This window comes from Pyrus communis, chromosome 10 (genome assembly GCF_041283825.1).
Source record: "Pyrus communis isolate YQ-2024b chromosome 10, ASM4128382v1, whole genome shotgun sequence".
Lineage (NCBI taxonomy): Eukaryota > Viridiplantae > Streptophyta > Magnoliopsida > Rosales > Rosaceae > Pyrus > Pyrus communis.
In genome coordinates this window covers 6,554,129-6,576,266 of record NC_142574.1, presented here as the reverse complement: position 1 = coordinate 6,576,266, position 22,138 = coordinate 6,554,129, and the positions used below count along the sequence as shown (strand labels likewise).

Sequence of the window (22,138 nt, the reverse complement as noted above, 5' to 3'; positions counted from 1 at the left end):
CCCCTTGGTCTTTAGCCATGTAAACTTCATCCCAAGCTAAAGGATAAAGTTTCCTATGCCTTCCCCAGAAAAAAAAAAAATCCCTACATTTCTTGTTTAAATTCTTTGTTACACGAGGGGACACTTAAGCAAGATATGATATGGTTAGGCATACTAGTTGGATTAGACTTAATAAGAGTTAATCTACCTGCTTTAGAAAGAGTATTCGCCTTCCACCTTGCTAACTTTTGTTTCACCCTTCTTGTATTTTGAAATACCTTAAAAAGTCCAACATATTGTGCTAAATATTATAAGACACATACTTTACTAAAATATGGTATTTTTGGACTAATATCAATTCATCGTTTCCCTCACGAGGACGAATCATCTTTCTTAATGTCAACTCATAATCTTCAATCTATATGGTTCTTTAGTACAAAAACTGTTTATGTTTTTACGCATTTATGGGAGTAGCATTGTCGGTTCTCATGCTTCCAAAGTTAAATGAAACTTGGTTTTCTCCCCCATTTTCTTAGTCTTGAACTGCTATAGTGATTAGAAACTAATATTTGATCATATATTCCATATCATAACAAAAGTGGTAGTGTTTTTGTTTTCGTTTCTCTTGAAGTTTTGGTTTCAACTTGTTGTTTTCTTATAAAACTGCTGCAACGGCAGCATGGTTTATACACATTTTACATACACGCATGCACACTGTAAACACGAAAAATTCCTGAAACAAGAAACAAGAATACGTGTACAAAATATATTTTATGTTTAATGATTTTGGGGTTACAATCTCTTTGTAATTTGATCCTTTGATTCTATCTTCGTAGGGTGTAGGTTTGTGGATGAGCTGTTGATCCAAAAGGCCGTCGGGGCTTGATCTAGGGATGAACAGTTGATGAACGGATCTTCGAGGGCTTTTGAGCTTGATCTTGAAGACTGGGTGTATGGATTTCTTCAAGGGGGCCGTCGGGGCTTGATCTTAAGGGTTGATGGATGAGCGGATCTTCAAGGGCTTTTGGGCCTAATCTTGAAGACTGGGTGTATGGCTTTCTTCAAGAGGCCGTCGGGGCTTGATCTTGAGGGTTGATGGATGAGCGGATCTTCAAGGGCTTTTGGGCCTAATCTTGAAGACTTGATCTTGAGGGTTGATGGATGAGCGGATCTTCAAGGGCTTTTGGGCCTAATCTTGAAGACTGGGTGTATGGCTTTCTTCAAGAGGCCGTCGGGGCTTGATCTTGAGGGTTGATGGATGAGCGGATCTTCAAGGGCTTTTGGGCCTAATCTTGAAGACTGAGTGGATGTGTGGATTTGTTGAGGTTGTTGATCCAAAGGGCCGTTGGGGCTTGATCTTAGGACGAACGGATGATGAACACTTTCTTCAAGGGGTCGTCGGGGCTTGATCTTGAGTCAGTTGGAGTTCTTCAAGGGCCGTTGGGGCTTGGCCTTGAAGGAGGATTTTATGAAGAATGAAGAGTATTTTCTTGATCCTTCGGGATTTTCTTGAGAGCTTTAGAGTTTCGAGGCTTCAAGGTTTTGGTGTGATGTAAATTCCTTTCTTTCTTTCTTTCTTCCTTTCTTTCTCTTATTCCTTCCTTTTTTTTCTTTTCTTTTTTTTTTCTTTTTTTTTCCTAAATGAATGCCTTGGCTTCCTATTTATAGAATTCCAAAACTTGATTTTTGGATTTAAATAATCAGATGAAATAAATCATTTCTGCCAGGTAATGACACGTGTCCTATTTGATGACTTTTCCAATTTATTTCGATTTTTCGTTGAGTCACACGCTACATGTAAAATTTATGTGACACGTGAGCGTTGAAATTTTAATTATTGGTCAACATTCATTTCACCGAAATTTCGATGTCCACACACACATACGCATGCAATAAACAAATGCAATACAGGGTGTTGTGCTTGCTGTCCATGATGCAGCAACTAGAGAAAAATAAGCAGCAAACCATGTGGTGTCTAGCTGTCAAGGAATATACAACATTCCTTTTCACGTGCAATATTCCCTTCCATACTGTCCATACTGTCAATACTCCCCCTCAAGCTGGATCAAGGGGGTTGATTGATCCAAGCTCGAACAATAACCGTTGAAACTGTGTAAAATCGAGAGCTTTCGTGAAAAGGTCCGCAAGTTGATCATGACTTCTAGTGTACACAGTTTCGATGATTTTGGATTGAACTTGAGTGCGGATGAAGTGGCAGTCAACTTCAATGTGTTTAGTCCGTTCATGGAAGACAGGATTGGATGCAATATGCATTGCAGCCTGGTTGTCACAGAATAAGGACATGGGTTCCTTGCTGGTAAAGCCAAGATCAAGAAGGAGACTCTTCAACCAGATGAGTTCAGAAGCTGTTGCTGCCATGGCCCGATATTCAGCTTCAACACTGGACCGTGCAACCACTGTTTGTTTTTTACTTTTCCAGGTGACAAGGTTTCCACCTACAAAGGTACAAAAACCTATGGTGGATTTTCGATCAAGGGAATTACCAGCCCAGTCAGCATCGGTATAGGCCAGAATGTTATTAGACTCATTTTTCTGCATGAGTATGCCTCTGCCGATCGAACCCTTGAGATATCGAAGTATTCTCTTGACAATTTCCCAATGAACCAATGTAGGAGAATGCATAAACTGACTGATAAGGCTAACGGAGTAAGCAATATCAGGCCTTGTGATAGTGAGGTAAATGAGTTTCCCAACCATGCGTTAATACACATTAGGATTTGATAGGGGTTTACCTGGAGCATCCAATTGAAGTTTGCTAGCAAGTGGGGTGCGAGCAGGTTTGCAGTTGACCATATGTGCTTCTTTAAGAAGGTCAAGAACATACCTTCTTTGATTCAAGAATAAACCCTTGGAAGAGGTAGCCATCTCAATTCCCAGAAAATATTTCAAGGTTCCCAAGTCTTTAATGGCAAACTGTTGGTGAAGCGACCTTTTAAGAGCCTCGAGTTCATCCATGTTGTCCCCCGTGATGATAAGGTCGTCAACATATATAAGAACTATGAGCTTCCCTTGGACACCACTTCGAACAAAGAGAGAGGAGTCAGCATGACTCCTTTTGAACCTTGCCACTTCAAAAACGGAGCTCAGTTTGGCGTACCAAGCTCGAGGAGACTGTTTAAGTCCATATATAGCTTTATGAAGCTTGCAGACTTTGGTAGGTTCTTGTTCTTGAGGGTGTCCTGGAGGTAGCTTCATGTACACCTCTTCTTGAAGCTCACCGTGAAGAAATGCGTTTTTAACATCCATTTGAAACAAGGGCCAGTCGTGGTTGATTGCTACTGATAACAACACCCTTACTGTGTTCATTTTGGCGACGGGAGCAAAAGTCTCCTTGTAATCAATACCGTAGGTTTGAGTGAACCCCTGTGCAACCAATCGTGCCTTGTGTCTTTCAATGGTACCATTGGAATTGAATTTGGTCTTGTAAATCCATCTACTCCCTACGGCTTTCTTCCCTTTGGGAAGGTCTACCACACTCCAGGTTGGATTTTTGTTCAGTGCTTTGAGCTCATTATGCATGGCTTCTCTCCACACGGGCATACATACTGCTTCTTGAAAGTTTTTAGGCTCAACATTATTTGTCACCTGACTTAGGAAGGATGCATGAGATGCTGACAGTTTGTGATAAGTAAGAGCTTCAGAAATGAGATGCCTTGCACTGTAAGTGATGTACTCTTGTAGCCGTAGAGGAGGATTGCGATCGCGAGTTGGGTTCCTTTTTGGTGCTGCTACAATTGGTTGTGTGGCAACAACTGGTGCTGGGGCACGAGGTATATCTTCACTGACCATCTCATCAACTGGGGAATCACTTATAGGGTGGTATGGGGGGGGGTGTCTGTATGGATTTCAGCAAGAGTTGGTAGTGGAAAAATATCCATTAGACTCTCCCCCTGAGAACTATTCGGGGAGTGATTGTTGAAGAAAGGAACGAGTTCATCAAACCGTACATCCCTAGAGACAACCAGCTTCCCAGTGTGTGGGTTATAACATTTGTATCCCTTTTGAGAAGTCGAGTACCCCATAAACACACACTTGATAGCTCGAGGTTCGAGTTTATCACGATGATTTGCTTGAACGTGAACATAACAAATGCATCCAAAAATCCTGAAATGAGTTAAATCAGCAGTTCTTCCCTTCATAACTTCAAAAGGTGATTTGGAATTCAGGACACGAGTGGGAAGTCTGTTAATGATATAGGCTGCAGTGAGGAGTGCTTGGGACCAGAATCTCTTGGGAACTTGCATCTGAAACATAAGAGACCTAGTTTTCTCCAATAAATCCCTATTCTTGCGTTCGGCAACACCATTTTGTTGTGGTGTACCCACACAACTAGTTTGATGCAAGATACCATGACTGCTCAAGTAGTTTGACAGATTATTAGAGGTATACTCGGTGCCATTATCTGACCGTAAGGTATATATTTTTGAGGAGAATTGGTTGGTTATTAGCTTATGAAAGTCTTGAAAAGCTGTAAAAAATTCACTTTTAGACTTTAAGAGATATAACCAGGTAACCCTAGAGTAGTCATCTATGAATGTAACAAAATACTTGTACCCATCAAATGACTCAACACGGGAAGGTCCCCAAATATCTGAGTGTACAACTTCAAAGAGTTTACTGGTTCTAGATTTAGAGGGTACAAAAGGTAGCCTAGTGGCTTTTGACATTTGACAGATCTCACACTCATGTGTGTTGGTACAATAATTTGGAAATAATTTAGACATTACTGGTTCGGAGGGATGAGCGAGGCGTTGGTGCCAAAGTTGATGCTTCTGGACATGGCTTAGGGTGGCAATGGGTTCCTTAATTTGATTGAACTCCTTTGAGATGTAGTACATACCATTTAAGAAAAAACCCTCACCAATCTTCTTCTGAGTGACTCGATCCTGAAACACAACTGTGTGAGGAGAAAAAATAGCAAGACAGTTCAAAGTATGTGTGATGTTTCCTATGGACAGAAGCTGAAATGGAAATGAGGGTACATATAGTGCCGTAGACTCTACATCACTCCCCATCAATTTAACTTTTCCTTTTCCTAGGACTGGTTCCCCTTTCCCATTTGCTACAGACACATGAGTAGGATTAGGTAATTTTTGAAACTCATGTAGACAAGCTTGGTTGCTGGTTATATGGTCAGTGGCACCTGAGTCTACAATCCAAAAATCGTGTGTGAGATTGAGAGCTGTGGAAAGTGCACAAATGATACCTGGGATATTGCTGGATGTAGTGGTGTTTGAATTTGCCAAAAAACCAGCAAATTTTCCAAGCATTTCTATGGAATTTTCCGTGGTGACATTGTTACCCTCAGCGATATCACTCTTCTTTTGGAGAAAGGCGGCAAACTCATTGATCAGGGAGATAGGGCTTGAGGTGAAGTTTGACATCTCTTTAGATTGGAAGGCTTTAGGCGCAAACCCTTTCCCATCCCTGATCATTTTTCCTTCCTTGTTAAACTTAGGTTTTAACTCAGGGTGTTTCACGTGCAATATTCCCTTCCATACTATCCATACTGTACTGTTCATACTGTCAATACTCCCCCTCAAGCTGGATCAAGGGGGTTGATTGATCTAAGCTTGAACAATAACCATTGAAACTGTGTAAAATCGAGAGCTTTCGTGAAAAGGTCCGCAAGTTGATCATGACTTCTAGTGTACACAGTTTCGATGACTTTGGATTGAACTTGAGTGCGGATGAAGTGGCAGTCAACTTCAATGTGTTTAGTCCGTTCATGGAAGACAGGATTGGATGCAATATGCATTGCAGCCTGGTTGTCACAGAATAAGGACATGGGTTCCTTGCTGGTGAAGCCAAGATCAAGAAGGAGACTCTTCAACCAGATGAGTTCAGAAGCTGTTGCTGCCATGGCCCGATATTCAGCTTCAGCACTGGACCGTGCAACCACTGTTTGTTTTTTACTTTTCCAGGTGACAAGGTTTCCACCTACAAAGGTACAAAAACCTGTGGTGGATTTTCGATCAAGGGAATTACCAGCCCAGTCAGCATCGGTATAGGCCAGAATGTTATTAGACTCATTTTTCTGCATGAGTATGCCTCTGCCGATCGAACCCTAGAGATATCGGAGTATTCTCTTGACAATTTCCCAATGAACCAGCAGTATGTGCATTTCCAGTCAGCTTTCTTTCCATTAAAAAGCCTTTCACTAGTGAAGTTGTGGTTACTGGTGAAAGCCCTAGCTTCTGGGCTAGACCGGGGCTCAACATGCATTACTTTCCTTCGAGTTTCCTCTCTTTGGACTGCATGACACACGTTGACGAACGATGGTAGCTCAGGAGTCATTAGTAAGTGGCTACGCAAGTCTTCATACTCAACTCCCAAGCTTGCCAATAGTTGGAACACTTTATCTTCATCAGCCCTTTTCAAGAGTGCAGCGGATTCAGTGGTGTGTGGACGATATAGATCAAGTTCATTCCACATAGATTTCATGCTTCCAAGATGCTGAATGAAAGTTTGATTACCTTGCTTAAGTACAGCGAGGCTTTTCTTCAGTTCAAACACACGGGCAGCATTGTGTTGACTGCCGTACATTTCCTTGATCGATTCCCATAAGATGTGTGAAGAATCTGAGTAGCTGAAGATCTCGGACAACTTGGGCTCCATCGAGTTAAGTATCCAGGACATAACAAGCTGGTCATTTGAGTGCCATGCATCAAAGGTAGCTGAGGAAGAATCTGGAGGCTTGATGGTTCCATTTACGTACCCTAGTTTCGATCTTCCTCCTAGAGCAAGAGATATAGCTCGTGACCATGACAAGTAGTTGAACTCATTCAACAACACGGAGCACAGTCGTGGGTTGCTCTCCCCGTGTATCATGTTGGCTGGTGTTAGGGTTGAGGAACTTGTAGCCTCAGAACTAAATGAGATATCTTCTGCCATCACAACAAATGATGAACAAAGGAAGAAGAACAAGCTAGAAGGATAAACAACAGAGGTAGGACCCTATGGTTCCTGCTCTGATACCATCTTGAAGTTTTGGTTTCAACTTGTTGTTGTTTTCTTATAAAACTGCTGCAACGGCAGCATGGTTTATACACATTTTACATACACGCATGCACACATACGCATGCAATAAACAAATGCAATACAGGGTGTTGTGCTTGCTGTCCATGATGCAGCAACTAGAGAAAAATAAGCAGCAAACCATGTGGTGTCTAGCTGTCAAGGAATATACAACATTCCTTTTCACGTGCAATATTCCCTTCCATACTGTCCATACTGTCAATAGTTTCAGACAGATAAAAGTGGTAGTGTTGTTATTCCATAGCATAACAAAAGTGGTAATGTTGTTATTCCATAGCATAACAAAAGTGGTAATGTTTTTATTTTTTCTTCAAATATACATGTGAATTTGTTACTTAACAACCTCCTCACTTTATGTTTCATTTCAACTTTCGAGCTTCTACTCATGCCATGTGTATTTCATTTCCACAAAAAATTAAAACTGTAACTATATTAAAATCCCACTGTTTTTATTCCTTGAAAGTTGTAATTACGGTTAGATTATTTAAAAGTTGTGGAACCTAGACTGGGCTATTTGGAAATGTTTAAAAATAAGGAAATTGTTATTAGCACTTTAAAATTTTCATTTGTTACTTTAAACTTTCTATAATTAGAAAGAAAAATATATTTGTGAGGAGTGTAGAATAAAAGTTTTGGTGTTCTAATAACAGTTCCAAAAATAATTGACATCATTTTTTATAATGCTTAGTAGAAAAAGTGAAAAGTGTTTCTGGATTGAAGATAATACTTGAAGTGCTTTATAAAAGAAGTAATTATTATGTTCTTCTTTCAAGAACCATTTCAAGTAATTTTATAACAAACAGTTATACTTTTCTTAAAAACTCAGTGGACTCCAAATAAAATTACGTTTATTGAAAGGGTTCTAAGTAAAATGTATTTTTTTTTTAAAGCATCTTTGAAGAGACCTTACAAAATTTCTTGTTTTGATGTTAAATATGTACAATAGCAGTACATTTAAAATTTTGACAGCTCTTTTGAAAATGTAATGCAGTAAATCAATATAATTATTAGGCCAAATCTAGAAACATCTCTCATCGTCCGGCTGAACGTGGATGGGCTTCCATCCACATACAAACCCAGCATCATGCAGACGCAAACACCAACGTCATGCTATAATCGTGCTCACCACCTGCCAAGGGTATTTTCGTCATTCCACGCATCCCACTCACACTATAAGTCACAGCCACTTCGACAACTGTCAATGGACTTCTCAGCTACCCGCTTATTCCTCCTCTCCCTCGCAACGCTCTCACTCGCTCTCTCTCTCCAACTCATCCCATTCCGATCCCCCCGATTCCCATTCCCGATGGCTTCCAAGTCCAAAATCCTCTTCATCGGCGGCACCGGTTACATTGGAAAGTTCATCGTCGAGGCCAGCGCCAAGGCCGGGTACCCTACCTACGTTCTGGTTCGAGAAGCTTCTCTCTCCGACCCGGCAAAGTCCAAAGTCATCGAGAACTTCAAGGCTCTGGGCGTCAATTTCGTCCTGGTTCGTAAAATTCCCAGCATTTTCTAGCTTTTTAATCCGATTAGCCAATTGGGTTTTGCTTGATTTGTGTGTTTTGTTTTTATTTTATTTTATATAATTTGTAGGGTGATCTGTACGATCACGAGAGCTTGGTGAAGGCGATCAAGCAAGTCGACGTGGTGATCTCGACGGTGGGGCATGGTCAGTTGGCTGATCAGGGAAAGATCATTGCTGCCATCAAAGAAGCAGGCAATGTTAAGGTGAAAGTTTTGAAGTTTTGTGGGTTACTCTGGTTTTTGTATTTTTTTTTTTTTTTTTTTTTTTTTAGTTCTGTAAAATTGCGATTGTGAATGTATGAATTGGGCTGCAGAGATTTTTCCCGTCGGAGTTTGGAAATGACGTCGATCGAAGTCACGCTGTTGAGCCTGCCAAATCGGCGTTTGAGACCAAGGCCAAGATTCGCAGAGCTGTGGAGGCTGAGGGAATTCCTTACACCTATGTGTCCTCCAACTTCTTTGCTGGTTACTTCTTGCCTACTTTGAACCAGCCCGGGGCTTCTTCTGCTCCTAGGGACAAAGTCATCATTTTGGGCGATGGAAACCCTAAAGGTTAAACCTAAAACTACTTAACCATGGGTTCTGAATAGATGTATTTTCTGTGGTTTCATTTTATTTCAATTTACTGCACAAAACCCACTTTGGCTTTTGGTAAATTATTCAGCAACCGATGAGTTATTGTTATGCATATGTGTGTTAGGCCAGGACTCTGTGCGCGCCCTTGGTGCACATAAATTTGACGTGTGCATGCCTTTTTGGCATCCAAATCTGTTTTTTCCTCTGCGTAGAGTAGTATTTGAAGTATTACTTAGTCAAAAGAAAAAAATTGAAGCGGGGTTTTCAATCTGATTGATTTGCATTAACCGATGAGTAATTGTTATGCATATGAGTTGCAGCATAAGGCCCACTTTTGCGTATTCGAAAATGTAAAGGGGTTTTGAATTTGTTTGATTTGCAGCAATTTTCAACAAGGAAGACGACATTGGGACGTACACAATTAGGGCAGTGGATGATCCAAGAACCTTGAACAAAGTCCTCTATATCAGGCCCCCTGCCAACGCCATTTCATTCAATGAGCTTGTCTCTCTTTGGGAGAAGAAGATTGGCAAAACCCTCGAGAGAATCTATGTCCCGGAGGAGCAGGTGCTCAAGAACATCCAAGGTTAGTGGCAATCATTGTCAGTCTGGGAACAACTGATTTGAATTTTTTTGTTTGTTTCAAACATTTTGAGATAAATTTAAAATTGGTTGGTTTATTTTTGTGTCCTTTTTGCAGAGGCAGCTGTGCCGCTCAATGTGATACTATCAATTGGTCACGCAGTTTTTGTGAAGGGAGACCACACTAACTTTGAGATCGAGCCTTCGTTTGGCGTGGAAGCCACAGCTCTTTACCCTGATGTCAAATACACCACAGTCGATGAGTACCTCAACCAGTTTGTCTGAGATTTGGAAGCCTGTTGATGATTTTATACGAGTGAAACTGGCTATCGAGATTTGGAAGCCTGTTGATGGTTTTATACGAGTGAAACTGGCTATCGAGATTTGGAAGCGTGTTGATGGTTTTATATGAGTGAAACTGGCTATCTTTGCAAATAAATAGTAGGTAGTTTGATGACTAATGTATCTCAGGTTGTGTGGAAATAACTAGCATATGGGGACGGCTACTTCCCCTTTGTCGCATCTTTGTTTGTCGCATCTTTGTTCAACTCTCTGTACCACCTTTTTGTAAAATGACGGAGAAGACATGGCTTGTAGATTTCTTCCCCTTCAGATTCTGGTTTTTCTTTTGTGTTTTGGTTCAACCTTTTGTGCCTTGTTTAGCTATCGACGCTAACACGTCTCTCTCATTTCGGTTGGAAAACTATTCAATAGACATTTATGTTAGAGCATCTATACGGCCGATACATAATGCCTTGAATCGGGCGTTTTATGAATTGAAATGAAAATTATCTGGTAATTTTTTTACCACCATTTCTATAAATGCAATAGATCTGGAATTTGACGGTTATAATTTCACATTACCTACATTAAGGGGAAGTGGCCTGCTTAGCTTCACAATAGACTAACAGTAATGTGATTCAAATTCGTCTTTGACGAGAGTATAACCTAATAAAAAATAAGTATGACGTTGATGTTAAATTTGACTCCTAATGACAAAGGCTTCAAATTCAGTCAGTAAATAACATTTTGGTTGGAAGGATTTTTCATGTCAAATATGTACATTAGGATCTCCACCTAGGATTTAACAACTCATGTGAATTGTTGTTGTCAAATATGCACAATAACATTTTCACCTAGGATTTGATATCTCCTTTGAAGATGCTCTAACGTACTTTTGATTCATTGAGTAGTCAAATTTTCTCTTTCATATAGTTTAGTGAAAATACGTATGTGAATGTTGTATCAACTATTAAGCATGAACAAATATGTTTTTAACACTTGTTTTCTGATTCCTGAAAACTAATCCCAATCCTACTAAAAGCAGGAAAGTAATAAGAACGTGAAACTAATCTTTTTTCCATACGTTACTCTTTTTTCCCTTCTCCCTTTCTATCTTGGAAGATTGTGATTCTAAGTTTTACCTAGGTTGGATTGGAATCCATTTATTGGAAGCCTACAACACACTTGTATAAAGATAGTATTCCTCACGAGTGCTTTCGACGGCTTCAGTTGCCTCCTTGTGTGTAATTTGTTGTGTAGTAGCGTTGGGGTTTTTCTGCTCTGCTACGATTGATTAAATTGCTTGCGATTATTTTGTAATTATGAAAATTAAACTGGGGAAAATTGGCCTTCTGTTGTCCAAAATCTTTAGAAATTGCATTTGCTTAAATTTTGTGAATTTCTTTTTGTCTATCTAGCAAATTTTTGTGGTTGAAGTTTGTGTTGGGAAAGGTAACACTCTTTAATTTTTATTTTTACTTGTGTGTGTTTGTGTTGAATTTTGTGGATATTGTTATATGATTGAATGAGAAATTGTGGTTTTTCAATTTTTTGGTTTTGTAGGATTTAGCGAATAGGCAATCAGCTATGAGGTGGAAGGCTCTCAGCACTTGTCACTCTTTTACAGGTATATACCCGTTATTTATTGTTTTTCCTTCTTTGTTAATTGGAATCAAATTGTGGTTCCTCTTGGGTCTTCGTTGGAGCAGTGCAAATTGGTTTGCGGACCCCATATCACAGTTTTCAGTAACTCGGTTGGTAATTTTTGGGACAACCCATTTGAAAATTTTAGTTGTTTTTGTTTTTGGTTATGTTTATTTGTCAAAGTAATGACTTTGGTTTCGTGGTTATGGATTCATGAGTGTGACCATGGTGGTTCAAAAGCCAAGGAGCCTGAAGCGCAATTGGTATTAAAGTCACAAGACATAGTAAGTTTTTGTTTTTTCTTTGTTTCTGCTGCAAAGTTTTAGAATCTCTCTCTCTTTTATTTATTTATTTATTTTTTTTTATTACATCGAATTTCTTTTGAAAAGAGTAGGTTGGTTATATGCAAGATTTCCATAGGAATTACAGAGCTTAGGTAGTATTGATGTGGGTATTTTTGCCTTAGGTTACAGGAGTGAAGAAATTAGTCGGAACAACTGATGAGATCCAGAAGCATTTTGGTTGTAGGTGGGTTTGACATTCAATGTGGGTGAGTTTGGTTAATTTCTCTACATTATTAAATGTTTTAATACGTGTACCAGACGGTAGAGCAGGGGAGAGTTGAAAGAGAGCTTTCAAGTGTTACTCAGAAGGTAAGTAGTATAATATGCATTCTTTTCCTTCTTTTGCTTCCATGTTGACAGGTATGGAGTTTCTTTACAAATGTTTTAATGTGAAAATTATTCTTTTCGGAGCTCTGCAGATAACATCACTGAATGATATGTGCAAACGATTGCAAGAATACATTGCAAGCTTGCAACAGTACAATAGTAAACATCACAGCGACTCTTTAACAGTTGATGAAAAATTTAAGCGCGTGGAGGAGGAAAAAGTTAATATGGTGGAGAACCAGAGCATGTTAATGATGCAGATTAGTTCGTCGGTGCATTTATTGAATCATTTGGATAAAAGGAATGACTATAACCAATTAGAAGAACTTAATAACAGCCATTAGTAGCTCCTAATAATAACCAAGGCGTTTTGGACATTTTTTGGCTGATTGGTTTACTTTCTTTATTATATTTTCAGTTTTTTGTTATTTTAACTTTATTGCCTTTTTAATTTCTGAATGTATGTTACGAAATGGTTATAAATACCACCTCTTTCTCTAAGATGGAGAAGTCGGACGTTTTTTATTAATGAAAATTCTCAGAGTGTTTCTTTGTATCAGTTTTTTGCCTTTCTCTTTGTGAGATTGTTATGCTTTGTTCTTTTAGTTGTCTACGTTGTAGGCTAGTACTAGAGACGAGATTTTGGGGTTTTATAGGTTTCTCCTCGCACTAGGAGATAGTGGACCCTATATATTAGTTTCCCTTTTCGTTTAATTTCGTTTCAATCCGCTACGCCGTGCATCAGTTAAGGAGTCCATTTTCAATCTACAGAGTGAGCTTCTTATTTGGAATTGTTGCTAATTACATAAGGAATTTCTCTTATTATGAATCTATAAATCTTACTTCTGTGTTTTCCTGAGCAGGGCAAACTTGCAACTGTACAATAACAAACTGCACAATAACTTCTTAAAAGTTGAGGAAGAATTTTAGTGAGTGGAGAGGGAAAAAGTTAATAAGGTGGAGAAACTGAGCATGTTAAAGGGTCGTGTTCTGTAGTCCTGACTTTTGTTTATTCGGTGCATTTTAAATGGGTAAGGATAGGCCAAATAGTATGAAATTTAAAGTTGGTTTCCCCTTCATGTGTTCTCTTTCAGATTTTTGTTTCTGAAAACGAATTGCTTCAAAGCTTTTATTGGCAAAGTTCATTTGACCTTTTTTGGGTTAGCCACTCACTTTTTGGTTTTCATTTGAACTTCTATTGGCAAAGTTTACTAGAATGTCCAAAAAAAAAAAAAAATTTAGCCGTTGCACTGTTTGGGATGATAATTTATATCCAATATGATCATTAGCCAGTTAGAGAACCTGATTTGGGAAGTGGGTTTTAAAGTTTTAATAGTTTTGTCATGTGTAATTTTCTTGCTTTGCCTACCAAAAATCTAATAACCAAAGGCTTAGTTGTTTTCCCCAAATGGTTTTCAATTTGTTGTAGGTAAACAAGAGCTACTAAACTGTCATGCAGCAGGGGAATGGAAGGAAAGTAAAAATTCAAGCTTTTAATCAAAGAGAGAAATGGAGCGACACTAAGAAGATAGGTAAAATTGACTAATACTTTCTTTCCATTTAAATATAAATCAATTGATTAAGTTTTAAAATGAAGTTTCAATTGTTTCCGAATTCTAACAATGATCTCCTATGCATTAAGATAATCTATTTGGAGTTTTGATCCACTTTTCATTATGCATAATTTCAATTCTTTTCCATATAGAGTTTCCATTTTTCTTATGAAAAACTAACGAAAAGATAAAAAAAAACTTTAGTTTTAATGAAAAATGACAAATAAAAGTGTAGTGAATAGTACTAGGAAAATGTTAAAATGTGGTTTTTCGTTAAAAGTGAACAATATTGGGAGTGTTTCGTTAAAACTCCATTTTTCTTATGAGTGAGAGAAGATGCTTTAATTTAGGTTCACAATTTTTCCCTTTGTAGATTTTCGAAGTAGGATCGAGCTTTCAAAAGGCGGTTCAGGTGGGGGTGGGCAAACGAGTATAGAAACCACAGGTCGGGACGGGTAATCATGGTTCGGAATGGGTACACCTGGTTCTTATTTTTTTAAATGAGAAACGGGCCAGGCTGGGCCTTTGAAATTTTAGAGGCGGACCGGTTCCAGAAGTCTAAAAAAAGGGGTACCCAAACCGTCCCATTTGTAACATGTTCCCATTCCTCTCATATTTTCTCACACCTTCTCGAATACTCTCCTCTCCTCTGTCCTCCCTTTCGAATCTGTTGATTCTTAATCTCATTCCTCTCGATCTCTCTCTCTCTCCCACACCTTTGTTTTTAGAGCTAGAGGGAGAGAAGCAATGGCTATGGCTATGGCTTCGTTTCCGTCTCCAGCTTAACACATGGTTGCTTCGGCTCTGCTTCGTTTTAATTTGTGCGTTTCTGCGTTTCGATCGTTTTAATATCTTCTGATTCATTTGCTTGAACTTGCAGGTTGTTTGGACGACGATTGGGAGTGAAGCAAGATCGAGGGTTGCAGAGGAAGCTTGTTTTCTGGCGATTTCATTTCCACCAAGTCCTGCACTTCTTTGATCACTACCAGCGATATCTCAATGGATGAGATTCGAGCTCGTAGGATCAAGATCATGGCTCTTGCTGCTTTTCGTCGTTAGATGAATCTCGAGGTGATCTCTCTCTCTTTGTGATCAATTTTTTGAATTTTTAGGTGCTGTTTGGTTGATTTTGTTATGATTTGTGAGCTTCTCTCTCTGTTTCTCTTCCAGTTTTTTAGTTTATGTTTGGTTGAATTTGTGCATAACTTGAGCTCAATTCCAACTGTAGTTTTGAATTCGTGCATAATCCGATCCCAGTGGCCTTTTCAACCCTGAATTCCAACTATGATTTCCGAATTCGATTTTTCTCATCATTTTACTTGAATTGGGACTCCAGGGGCTTGAGGGATTCAGCGTTGAAGGAGAGGGCAGCATGGCCTTGGCGAAGGGAGGTGGAGATGTCGAGGAAGGTGGTGGTTTCGGGTAAAAAAAAAAAAAAAAAAAAACTAAATAAATAAAACACACAAGAACCCACCAGGTCCGAACCAGTCCGTTTCAAATGGACCGGTTAGATCTGGTTCTTTCAAAATTGGGTCCGGCCCTGCGCATGTCCAACCCTAACTTTAGGCATTGGAAATTTTTTTTGTTATGCTTTTGTTATCAGGTTCTAAATTGCACTAACCAAGCCCCTTCTTTAAGAGAATATTAGAATGCCCCACCTCGTTTCTACAATTTTTCTTATTAAACATTTGTGTCCTTGAAAATTTTGATTAAGACGCTTTCACAAGCATTTTTAAATTTATTTTAATTATTTTGTTTTTCTAAATGAAAAATGTTATATGTTGATTTTCCACTTAATCTTTTTAGTTAATAAAGGTTTTTTGGCATGTCAGAATCTATGCCCCTATGTTGGATAATTAATAGATATTAACTATTAAATCATCAATATTATCTCTTAATTTTTGAAATTTTAACGTTTATTTTTTTATAATAAAACTTCATTGATCACAGAAAAAACTTACAGCAATAGAATAAATGGAAATAGCCAATCCAACATGATGGAAACACCATGGACGCTACATTTCTCTTGTTGCGTTCTAGTTTGATTGCATGGTTATGTGGTATGCAACAAAAAACAAGTGCTTTTAAAATATTGTGGCACAATATAATTTGCATAAAAGTTGTTGACAAAAGGGATTAGTTGGAATGAGATTAATGTCATTCGGCATGAGATATATGAATGTTAATATTAAATTGAAATCAAATTTAAATATATTAATTTCTAACTTGAATTGTACTCATGTTATGTTGAAATGTACTAATATAACTTGAAACATACCGATGTCAAAGTGATCTGTACCAATGCTGATAGGATATGTACCCATGCCAACTTGAAACGTACCAAGATATCGTCTAGAAATGTACTTATGCCAAATTGAAACGTATCAATGTTGATGCCTAAGTAATAATCTATTCCAAATACTTATGCCAAATTGAAACGTATCAATGTTGATGCCTAAGTAATAATCTATTCCAAATACAGGCTGAGCAAAAGGAGGGAAGATTTAAGGAGGTATGTGTATTATGTGTTTTCATCAATACTTTCTCAAAATGTGCCTTCATCGTTGGTTTCTGTTTAGCTCTAGAAAAACTGTAAGAAAAGGAGCAGAAATTTGTTTAGGGATCTTTTAACGGCCATTTTGTTTCCCATATATAATTGTGCAGTATCGAAAACCCACAAACGTGAAATGGGTTTTAGGTTTTTTATTTATTGAAATGTGTATTCTGTATTACTTTTTTTTTTTTTTGCCTAAAAATTTGAAATAAATATGATCTTTTCACTATTGCTTCTTCTTCCAAGTTTTTTCCACAGAATATAAAATAGAAATAAATCTTTTCACTATTGCTTCTTCTTTTGCAGCAAAAAAAGAAAGTGATTTTGTTGGTACTGTTTCTTTATTGAAGCAACGGTTTCATATTGTCAACCGTCTTTAGTGAAGCAACGGTTTCATATTGAATGGGAGAAAAATTAAAGGTTTTGTGTTTTGTATTGGCATGGAAAATTTTAATCTAAAAAGAGTGGTAGAGCTTAAATTTTTAGTATTGAAATGACTATATCATAAGAACAAAACTTGTTTATGAGCTTTGATAAATAAAAGATTAATAAGTTAGATTCGAACAAAAATTTCTAAATTAAGTCTTAAAATTACGATCTTGCTCGAAACTGTATAGATTCTTTTATATCAACTGATAAAAAAAGAGATATGATTTTTATATGGTAAAACATAAAGCTAATATTAGAATAAAATGTTGGCTTTGTTTTTATATGGTAACACAGAAGGCAAATTATAACAAGAAGAAAATGGGGGTTGATTATTATATGATTAAAAAAAGAAGGCAAATTATACGATTTTTTTTTTTTTTAGAAAATTTTACACTTATTTTAAGAAATCTGAATCATGTTGGTACTTGGTATACGGCAAGTCTCGACCCCAGGACAGGCAACTGCAAAACCCCAAAGACAACGAGCCACATAGTTGGCAGATAATACATATAAAAGGGAAATTCCAGGATAGGCCCAGGCCTCTTCTGGCCTCTATGTGGCTCCATCACTGCGCACGATGATTGTAAAAATTCGTTGTATTGGAAAAAAATTGAAACATAAAATAAAAAGCGACGTGTTGAAACCCTCAAATAAAATTGAACTGCCAATATATCATTCCACAAATCTTATTTCAACCCAGGAATCAAAAAAGAGAAACGTGCATAAAGTCTTCATCTTATGAAATTCCCAATATCTTCTCAACGATGTTTGCTACAAATTATCTGATAACACAAATAAATTTTTTTTTTATAACAAATTATTTCTCCGTTCATTGCATGTAATATAAGCTTCCAACAATGTTTCTTTATTTATATGCCTCCATACATTTATTGTGTAAATTGGGTAATGATTTTGTGGTTGTAGGGTTTTGTTGCGAAGTCGGAAACTTTACCTGATGGGACGGTTAATTTGATGGTGTTGAATTGCATGATTCCTGGCAAGACCGGAGTATGCTCTTTGATTAAAGTGGGACTTTGGTTCATCCAGGATGCACTGCCGTTGCGTCTTTCCATGAATAAGGTTTTACTCATGCTTTAAGGAGCTGTAGAGATCTCAATCCCTCTTCATCCGAATTCTTTTCTCATCACCATCTAAATTCAAGTGAGTGATATGTATTTTAGTGATCAGAAAAATAAATCAAGCCTTACATTTAGTTTATGTAACTAATTAGTTACTAGCATGGCGATTTTTTTTCCAAGCTTCACTGTCTGCATCATCAATCATATGCATGTAGTTTTCAGTCTATGTAGACTGCTGCGTTACTAATTGCACGTTCACTGAATCTAAATAACTAATATTGCCAATGTACACCATACAAATTAGTAAGCAAGTCAAGAACTACCGTAAACGATGCCACTTATTATCGAAAAATTATGAAAACATATAAAATGGAAGATAAACCTGAGAGTTCTAACGTTTCTAGATTTCTTTACACGCTAATTGATTTGGTTTGTATCATTGTTAGTTTTAATAGGAAGGAGACATTCACGTTCAATTTTAAAAGCCTCCCACCACATAACGCCATTCGGAAAATTCCCGTAAGTCATAAAAAATTTAAGTCTTCTACATTCTGATTTTTTATTTATTTTATTTTATTTTTTTATCAATTTGGTTTGCGCAGGGAACAAGAAAGAAAGACTAAGAAGCAACCAATTCGGGAATTTCGCTTTACTCAAACAAGACAAAGTACACACTCTCTGCACTCAAACCTTTTAAAATTTGCCTCACTTTTTGGTTTTTGTAAATTTTTGAATGAATTAACTAAAAAATTGCTCTTTATTTATTTTATTTTATTTTATTTTATTTTTTTATAGTATTTTTCCGATTGTGTTTGAAGGAGTTTTTCAGTAACTTGGAGATTAAAGTTCTACACAAGAACAAAAATAAGTGAAAATAGAAAAACAAAATAAAAGACCGGAAGAGTCATACAGAGCCCTTCAAAATAGGCTCAGGATTTTATTTTGTTTTTAATCTTGGACGTTTCCAACCAATGATCTTATATTGTTTTTGAATTTTGTTTCTCTTTTGTCCAATTTTGATTTATTTAAATGTCAGCGGTACAATTTATCAAGAATTTATATGTTTTTTTATTAGTGGAATTCACACGGCTTCTCTCTTGATGCATGTTGGTTTACTTTTCCATTCTACGATATACCAATTTATTTGTTTGATGAAGTAAACATCTTTTGTCAATTCATTTCTTAGTGCTTGCTTCCCTTTCAATGTTTGTTTGGTGGCACGGGGGATGGGGTTGGCAGGTGTTTTACTTCTTAGATTATGTCAAATCTATGTATTGGATATAAGCCATATTATGACAGACTTGGAATTATTTGTTTTTTTTTTTTTTTTTTGGGTCTCTGCACGTCCATATAAGTTCTTCAAATGAATATATAATTAATCCTTTTCTTTAATTTAGTATGTACTTATCGTCATATTTATTTATAATCCTTTTCTTTATGCTTTCAGTTTGTAGTCTGCAATGTGCATATTCTTAAATCCTAGAAAACAAAAGCTATGCCCCACTCAACTTTGTGTTATCTTCCAATTTGTTCCCTAAGAAAAATATTAGTTTGGGGCATTGAAAGTGGTGCGATAAGAAATGCTAAATGCCAAAGCAAATGTAGAAGGAGATTCCAAATTAATCCTACAATTGTGCAGAAAGGCTAGTTAACTATTAAGCATGAACAAATATGTTTTTAACACTTGTGATCTGGTTCCAGGAAACTAATCCTAATACTACTAAAAGCAGCAAAGTAATAAGAACATGGAACTAATCTTTTATCCATAAGTTACTCTTTTTCTCCGTTCTCCCTTTCTATCTTGGAAGACTTTAATTTCAAGTTTTACCTAGGTTGGTTAGGAATCTTTTTATTGGGAGCCTACAACACACTTGTATAAAGATAGTCCTTAGAGCCACTTTGGAATTGTTGTGCATATTTTTAAAATTACTTATGTTGTATTTTAAGAATAATTTGTGGTAAAATAAAACAACTGAGTGTTTGGTAAATTATATTTTTAAAACTAATGTGAGTATGAAAAATAGTATAAAAGCAGTTGGTAAATATTAATGTAAAAGTGTTGTAACTCTGAATAATGACAAAAACAGACATAATGTGGAAAATCTTTTTCTAACTATTTTTGTTAAAAAGATGACTCTTAACTATATATTTTTATCTTTTTTTCTTCAGATTATGTTAACATATCTGCAGTTGCATTGCCGAAAGTTATTTAAAAAACAACAACTATAAATAAATAAAATTTTCTTGAATGTCTTCAAACAATAATAACAGAAAATAAGCATACATAAAAAAAAAATTATGAACGAATTAAACTTGCAGCAATGTTGTTTCTCATTGTCTCTATTTCTTCTGCTTCGTGTCCTTGGGTAATATGAAATTCTTCTTGTTCTTTATCTAAGTTTGAGCCATCATCCTCATCATATTCATCATTCTTTTCAAATAGAAGTACACCATATGAGGGTGCTCAAGCATCATCATCAGTAGCAGTGGTATTCATGAACATCCTATCTAGCTTCTCTTCCATATCACAACTAATTCATTTTCTTCGCATGCTTTTATATTTTTTGTAAGATCTGCAATTTAAAGAAATAAGTATTAAAATGCATTCATTCTAAATAATAGACAGACAATGTCCAAAACACCAACAAGAAGCTTACAAACATGAATTTTATTATGCCACCATTCATCAAAAGCATCAACAGTGTTGAGCTTAGGATTCCATCTGAGACCAGTTTCTTTTCCCTTTAGTTCTTTCCACAATTTCCATTGCTCTTTAAGCGCATCCGACTGATTTTTCAGCTATTGTTTACTATACTCAGCTCCAGTCTCTTTATTTAGGTTAATACTCACATTTTCCCATCCCTCTTTCTTAAAGTGAGTACCAAGTTGGTTTTCTACCTCCACTTCCTCATATGGCACAAAATAGGGATGTATTGTGAGCATTCCATACAGCTGGCGGTTGTGATCCACTTGCCCCATTACTTTCCTTCTTAACCATCTGTGTATACAATATTATATATATTTGCATGTATTCACTCAAGAATATCAACACTTACATATACAAAAAGAACAAATTAATTGATCAAGCGAACTTGTTACTACAAACAACTAGAGTGCAAAAAAAAAAAAAAAAAAACCTAAGTCCAATTCATTGTCAAGAAATCACTTGATTGTTGTTTTGGATGCACGGATAAAAAAATGACCAGGTTTGAAATTCAATCACAAAAAATGTCCAATCTATTATATTATGCAAACTACATCAAGAAAATATATACGATAAACATGTGAATTCAGACATGACTACGAACAACTCTAACAGAAATTCGATTACTCTTATAAAATTTGATCGAATTCGATTTACATGAGCAATTAGAATATAATAGCAGAACAATTCCCAAGCCATGAGCCCATAAATAGAAGTAATCATATGAAAAAAGATTACTGGAAAGGTTAAACAAAAGCAATGTAATCCAAATAATCGATCAAGATTATCAAATCCATCAGTCAGTTATATAATAGATCACCATCGAAAAGAAGAAAAAAAAAATCTTACACCAAAAAGAAAAATAAATACTATAAAATGAAAACCATATAATTCAAAGCTTGATTTTGTACCTTTGAGCAATCAAGAGTTCGTGGAGTTTGAACAAGGAGAAGTTATGAGAAAAATGGAAGTATGAAAGTGAGGTTGCGTAGAGACGTTCGTAAATATAGCTAGGGCATCGATCAGATTAGGGTTAGAATTTTACCGCTTAAAATTCAGGGATAGATTAGGTCATTTAGAAAAACTTCCAAGGCCTAAAATACCCCTTTAATTTCTTTAAATACTTACCAAACAGGTTTTGGTCCTTCACTTTAAAGTGAACGGCTTTTTGGTGAAAAAAAACAATTTCAAATAAGGCCTTAGTATTCTCAATAAGCTCACCTTCACTTTCCTCTCGAGTACTTTGCTTTGGATGTCTTCAGTTGCCTTCTTGTGTTCGTTTGCTGTGTAGTAGTGTACGTTACAACAGATTTCAGTGATCAACATGAACGCTACAAACCAACAAACTAAAGGAACCAAAGAAGTGCCATGCCCACTAGCTCCGAAAAACTCCGAGCCTTATAAAAACGGAGTTGCCCTTAATGCCCCAAAGCATGATTTGAATAAAGATTTCAATGAGGGAGTTAAGAAGTAATTGAATGCTACTAAGAAAATGATGGAGT

At 36.7% G+C, this 22,138-nt stretch overlaps 2 protein-coding genes and 3 long non-coding RNA genes across 8 annotated transcripts; 3 read left to right on the top strand and 2 right to left on the bottom strand.

The window, feature by feature from the left end:
• Positions 1–5,940: 5,940 nt before the first annotated feature.
• On the bottom strand, positions 5,941–6,933 carry LOC148693437 (uncharacterized). The gene has a single exon (XM_088678013.1). It carries the CDS (start codon positions 6,892–6,894, stop codon positions 5,941–5,943), a length of 954 nt encoding a protein of 317 aa, XP_088534139.1. The 5' UTR covers positions 6,895–6,933.
• A 1,291-nt stretch (positions 6,934–8,224) lies between these two features.
• LOC137727449 (phenylcoumaran benzylic ether reductase Pyrc5) lies at positions 8,225–10,332 on the top strand. Of its 3 annotated transcripts, XM_088677992.1 has the most exons (6): positions 8,225–8,527; positions 8,632–8,766; positions 8,877–9,114; positions 9,521–9,724; positions 9,839–10,016; positions 10,065–10,332. In XM_088677992.1, exons 1-5 carry the CDS (start codon positions 8,240–8,242, stop codon positions 10,003–10,005), a joined length of 1,032 nt encoding a protein of 343 aa, XP_088534118.1. In that variant the 5' UTR covers positions 8,225–8,239; the 3' UTR covers positions 10,006–10,016; positions 10,065–10,332. The 3 variants fall into 3 exon arrangements, with proteins under 3 accessions (XP_088534118.1, XP_088534119.1, XP_088534117.1); XM_088677993.1 differs by having other exon boundaries at positions 9,539–9,724; positions 9,839–10,332; XM_088677991.1 differs by having other exon boundaries at positions 9,839–10,332.
• Positions 10,333–10,882: 550 nt separating this feature from the next.
• On the top strand, positions 10,883–12,873 carry LOC148693436 (uncharacterized). Its single transcript, XR_015952426.1, has 3 exons — positions 10,883–11,930; positions 12,113–12,299; positions 12,410–12,873. It is a non-coding gene; the product is annotated as an uncharacterized LOC148693436 (long non-coding RNA).
• A 1,594-nt stretch (positions 12,874–14,467) lies between these two features.
• Positions 14,468–18,711, top strand: LOC148693435 (uncharacterized). Of its 2 annotated transcripts, XR_015952024.1 has the most exons (5): positions 14,479–14,941; positions 16,353–16,382; positions 17,778–18,014; positions 18,379–18,451; positions 18,535–18,711. It is a non-coding gene; the product is annotated as an uncharacterized LOC148693435 (long non-coding RNA). The 2 variants fall into 2 exon arrangements; XR_015952023.1 differs by lacking the exons at positions 17,778–18,014; positions 18,379–18,451; positions 18,535–18,711 and having other exon boundaries at positions 14,468–14,941; positions 15,207–16,653.
• Positions 18,712–20,156: 1,445 nt separating this feature from the next.
• LOC148693434 (uncharacterized) lies at positions 20,157–21,731 on the bottom strand. The gene is made up of 3 exons (XR_015951871.1): positions 21,548–21,731; positions 20,590–20,930; positions 20,157–20,505 (listed from the first exon to the last, which is right to left on the bottom strand). It is a non-coding gene; the product is annotated as an uncharacterized LOC148693434 (long non-coding RNA).
• Between the last annotated feature and the right edge of the window lie 407 nt (positions 21,732–22,138).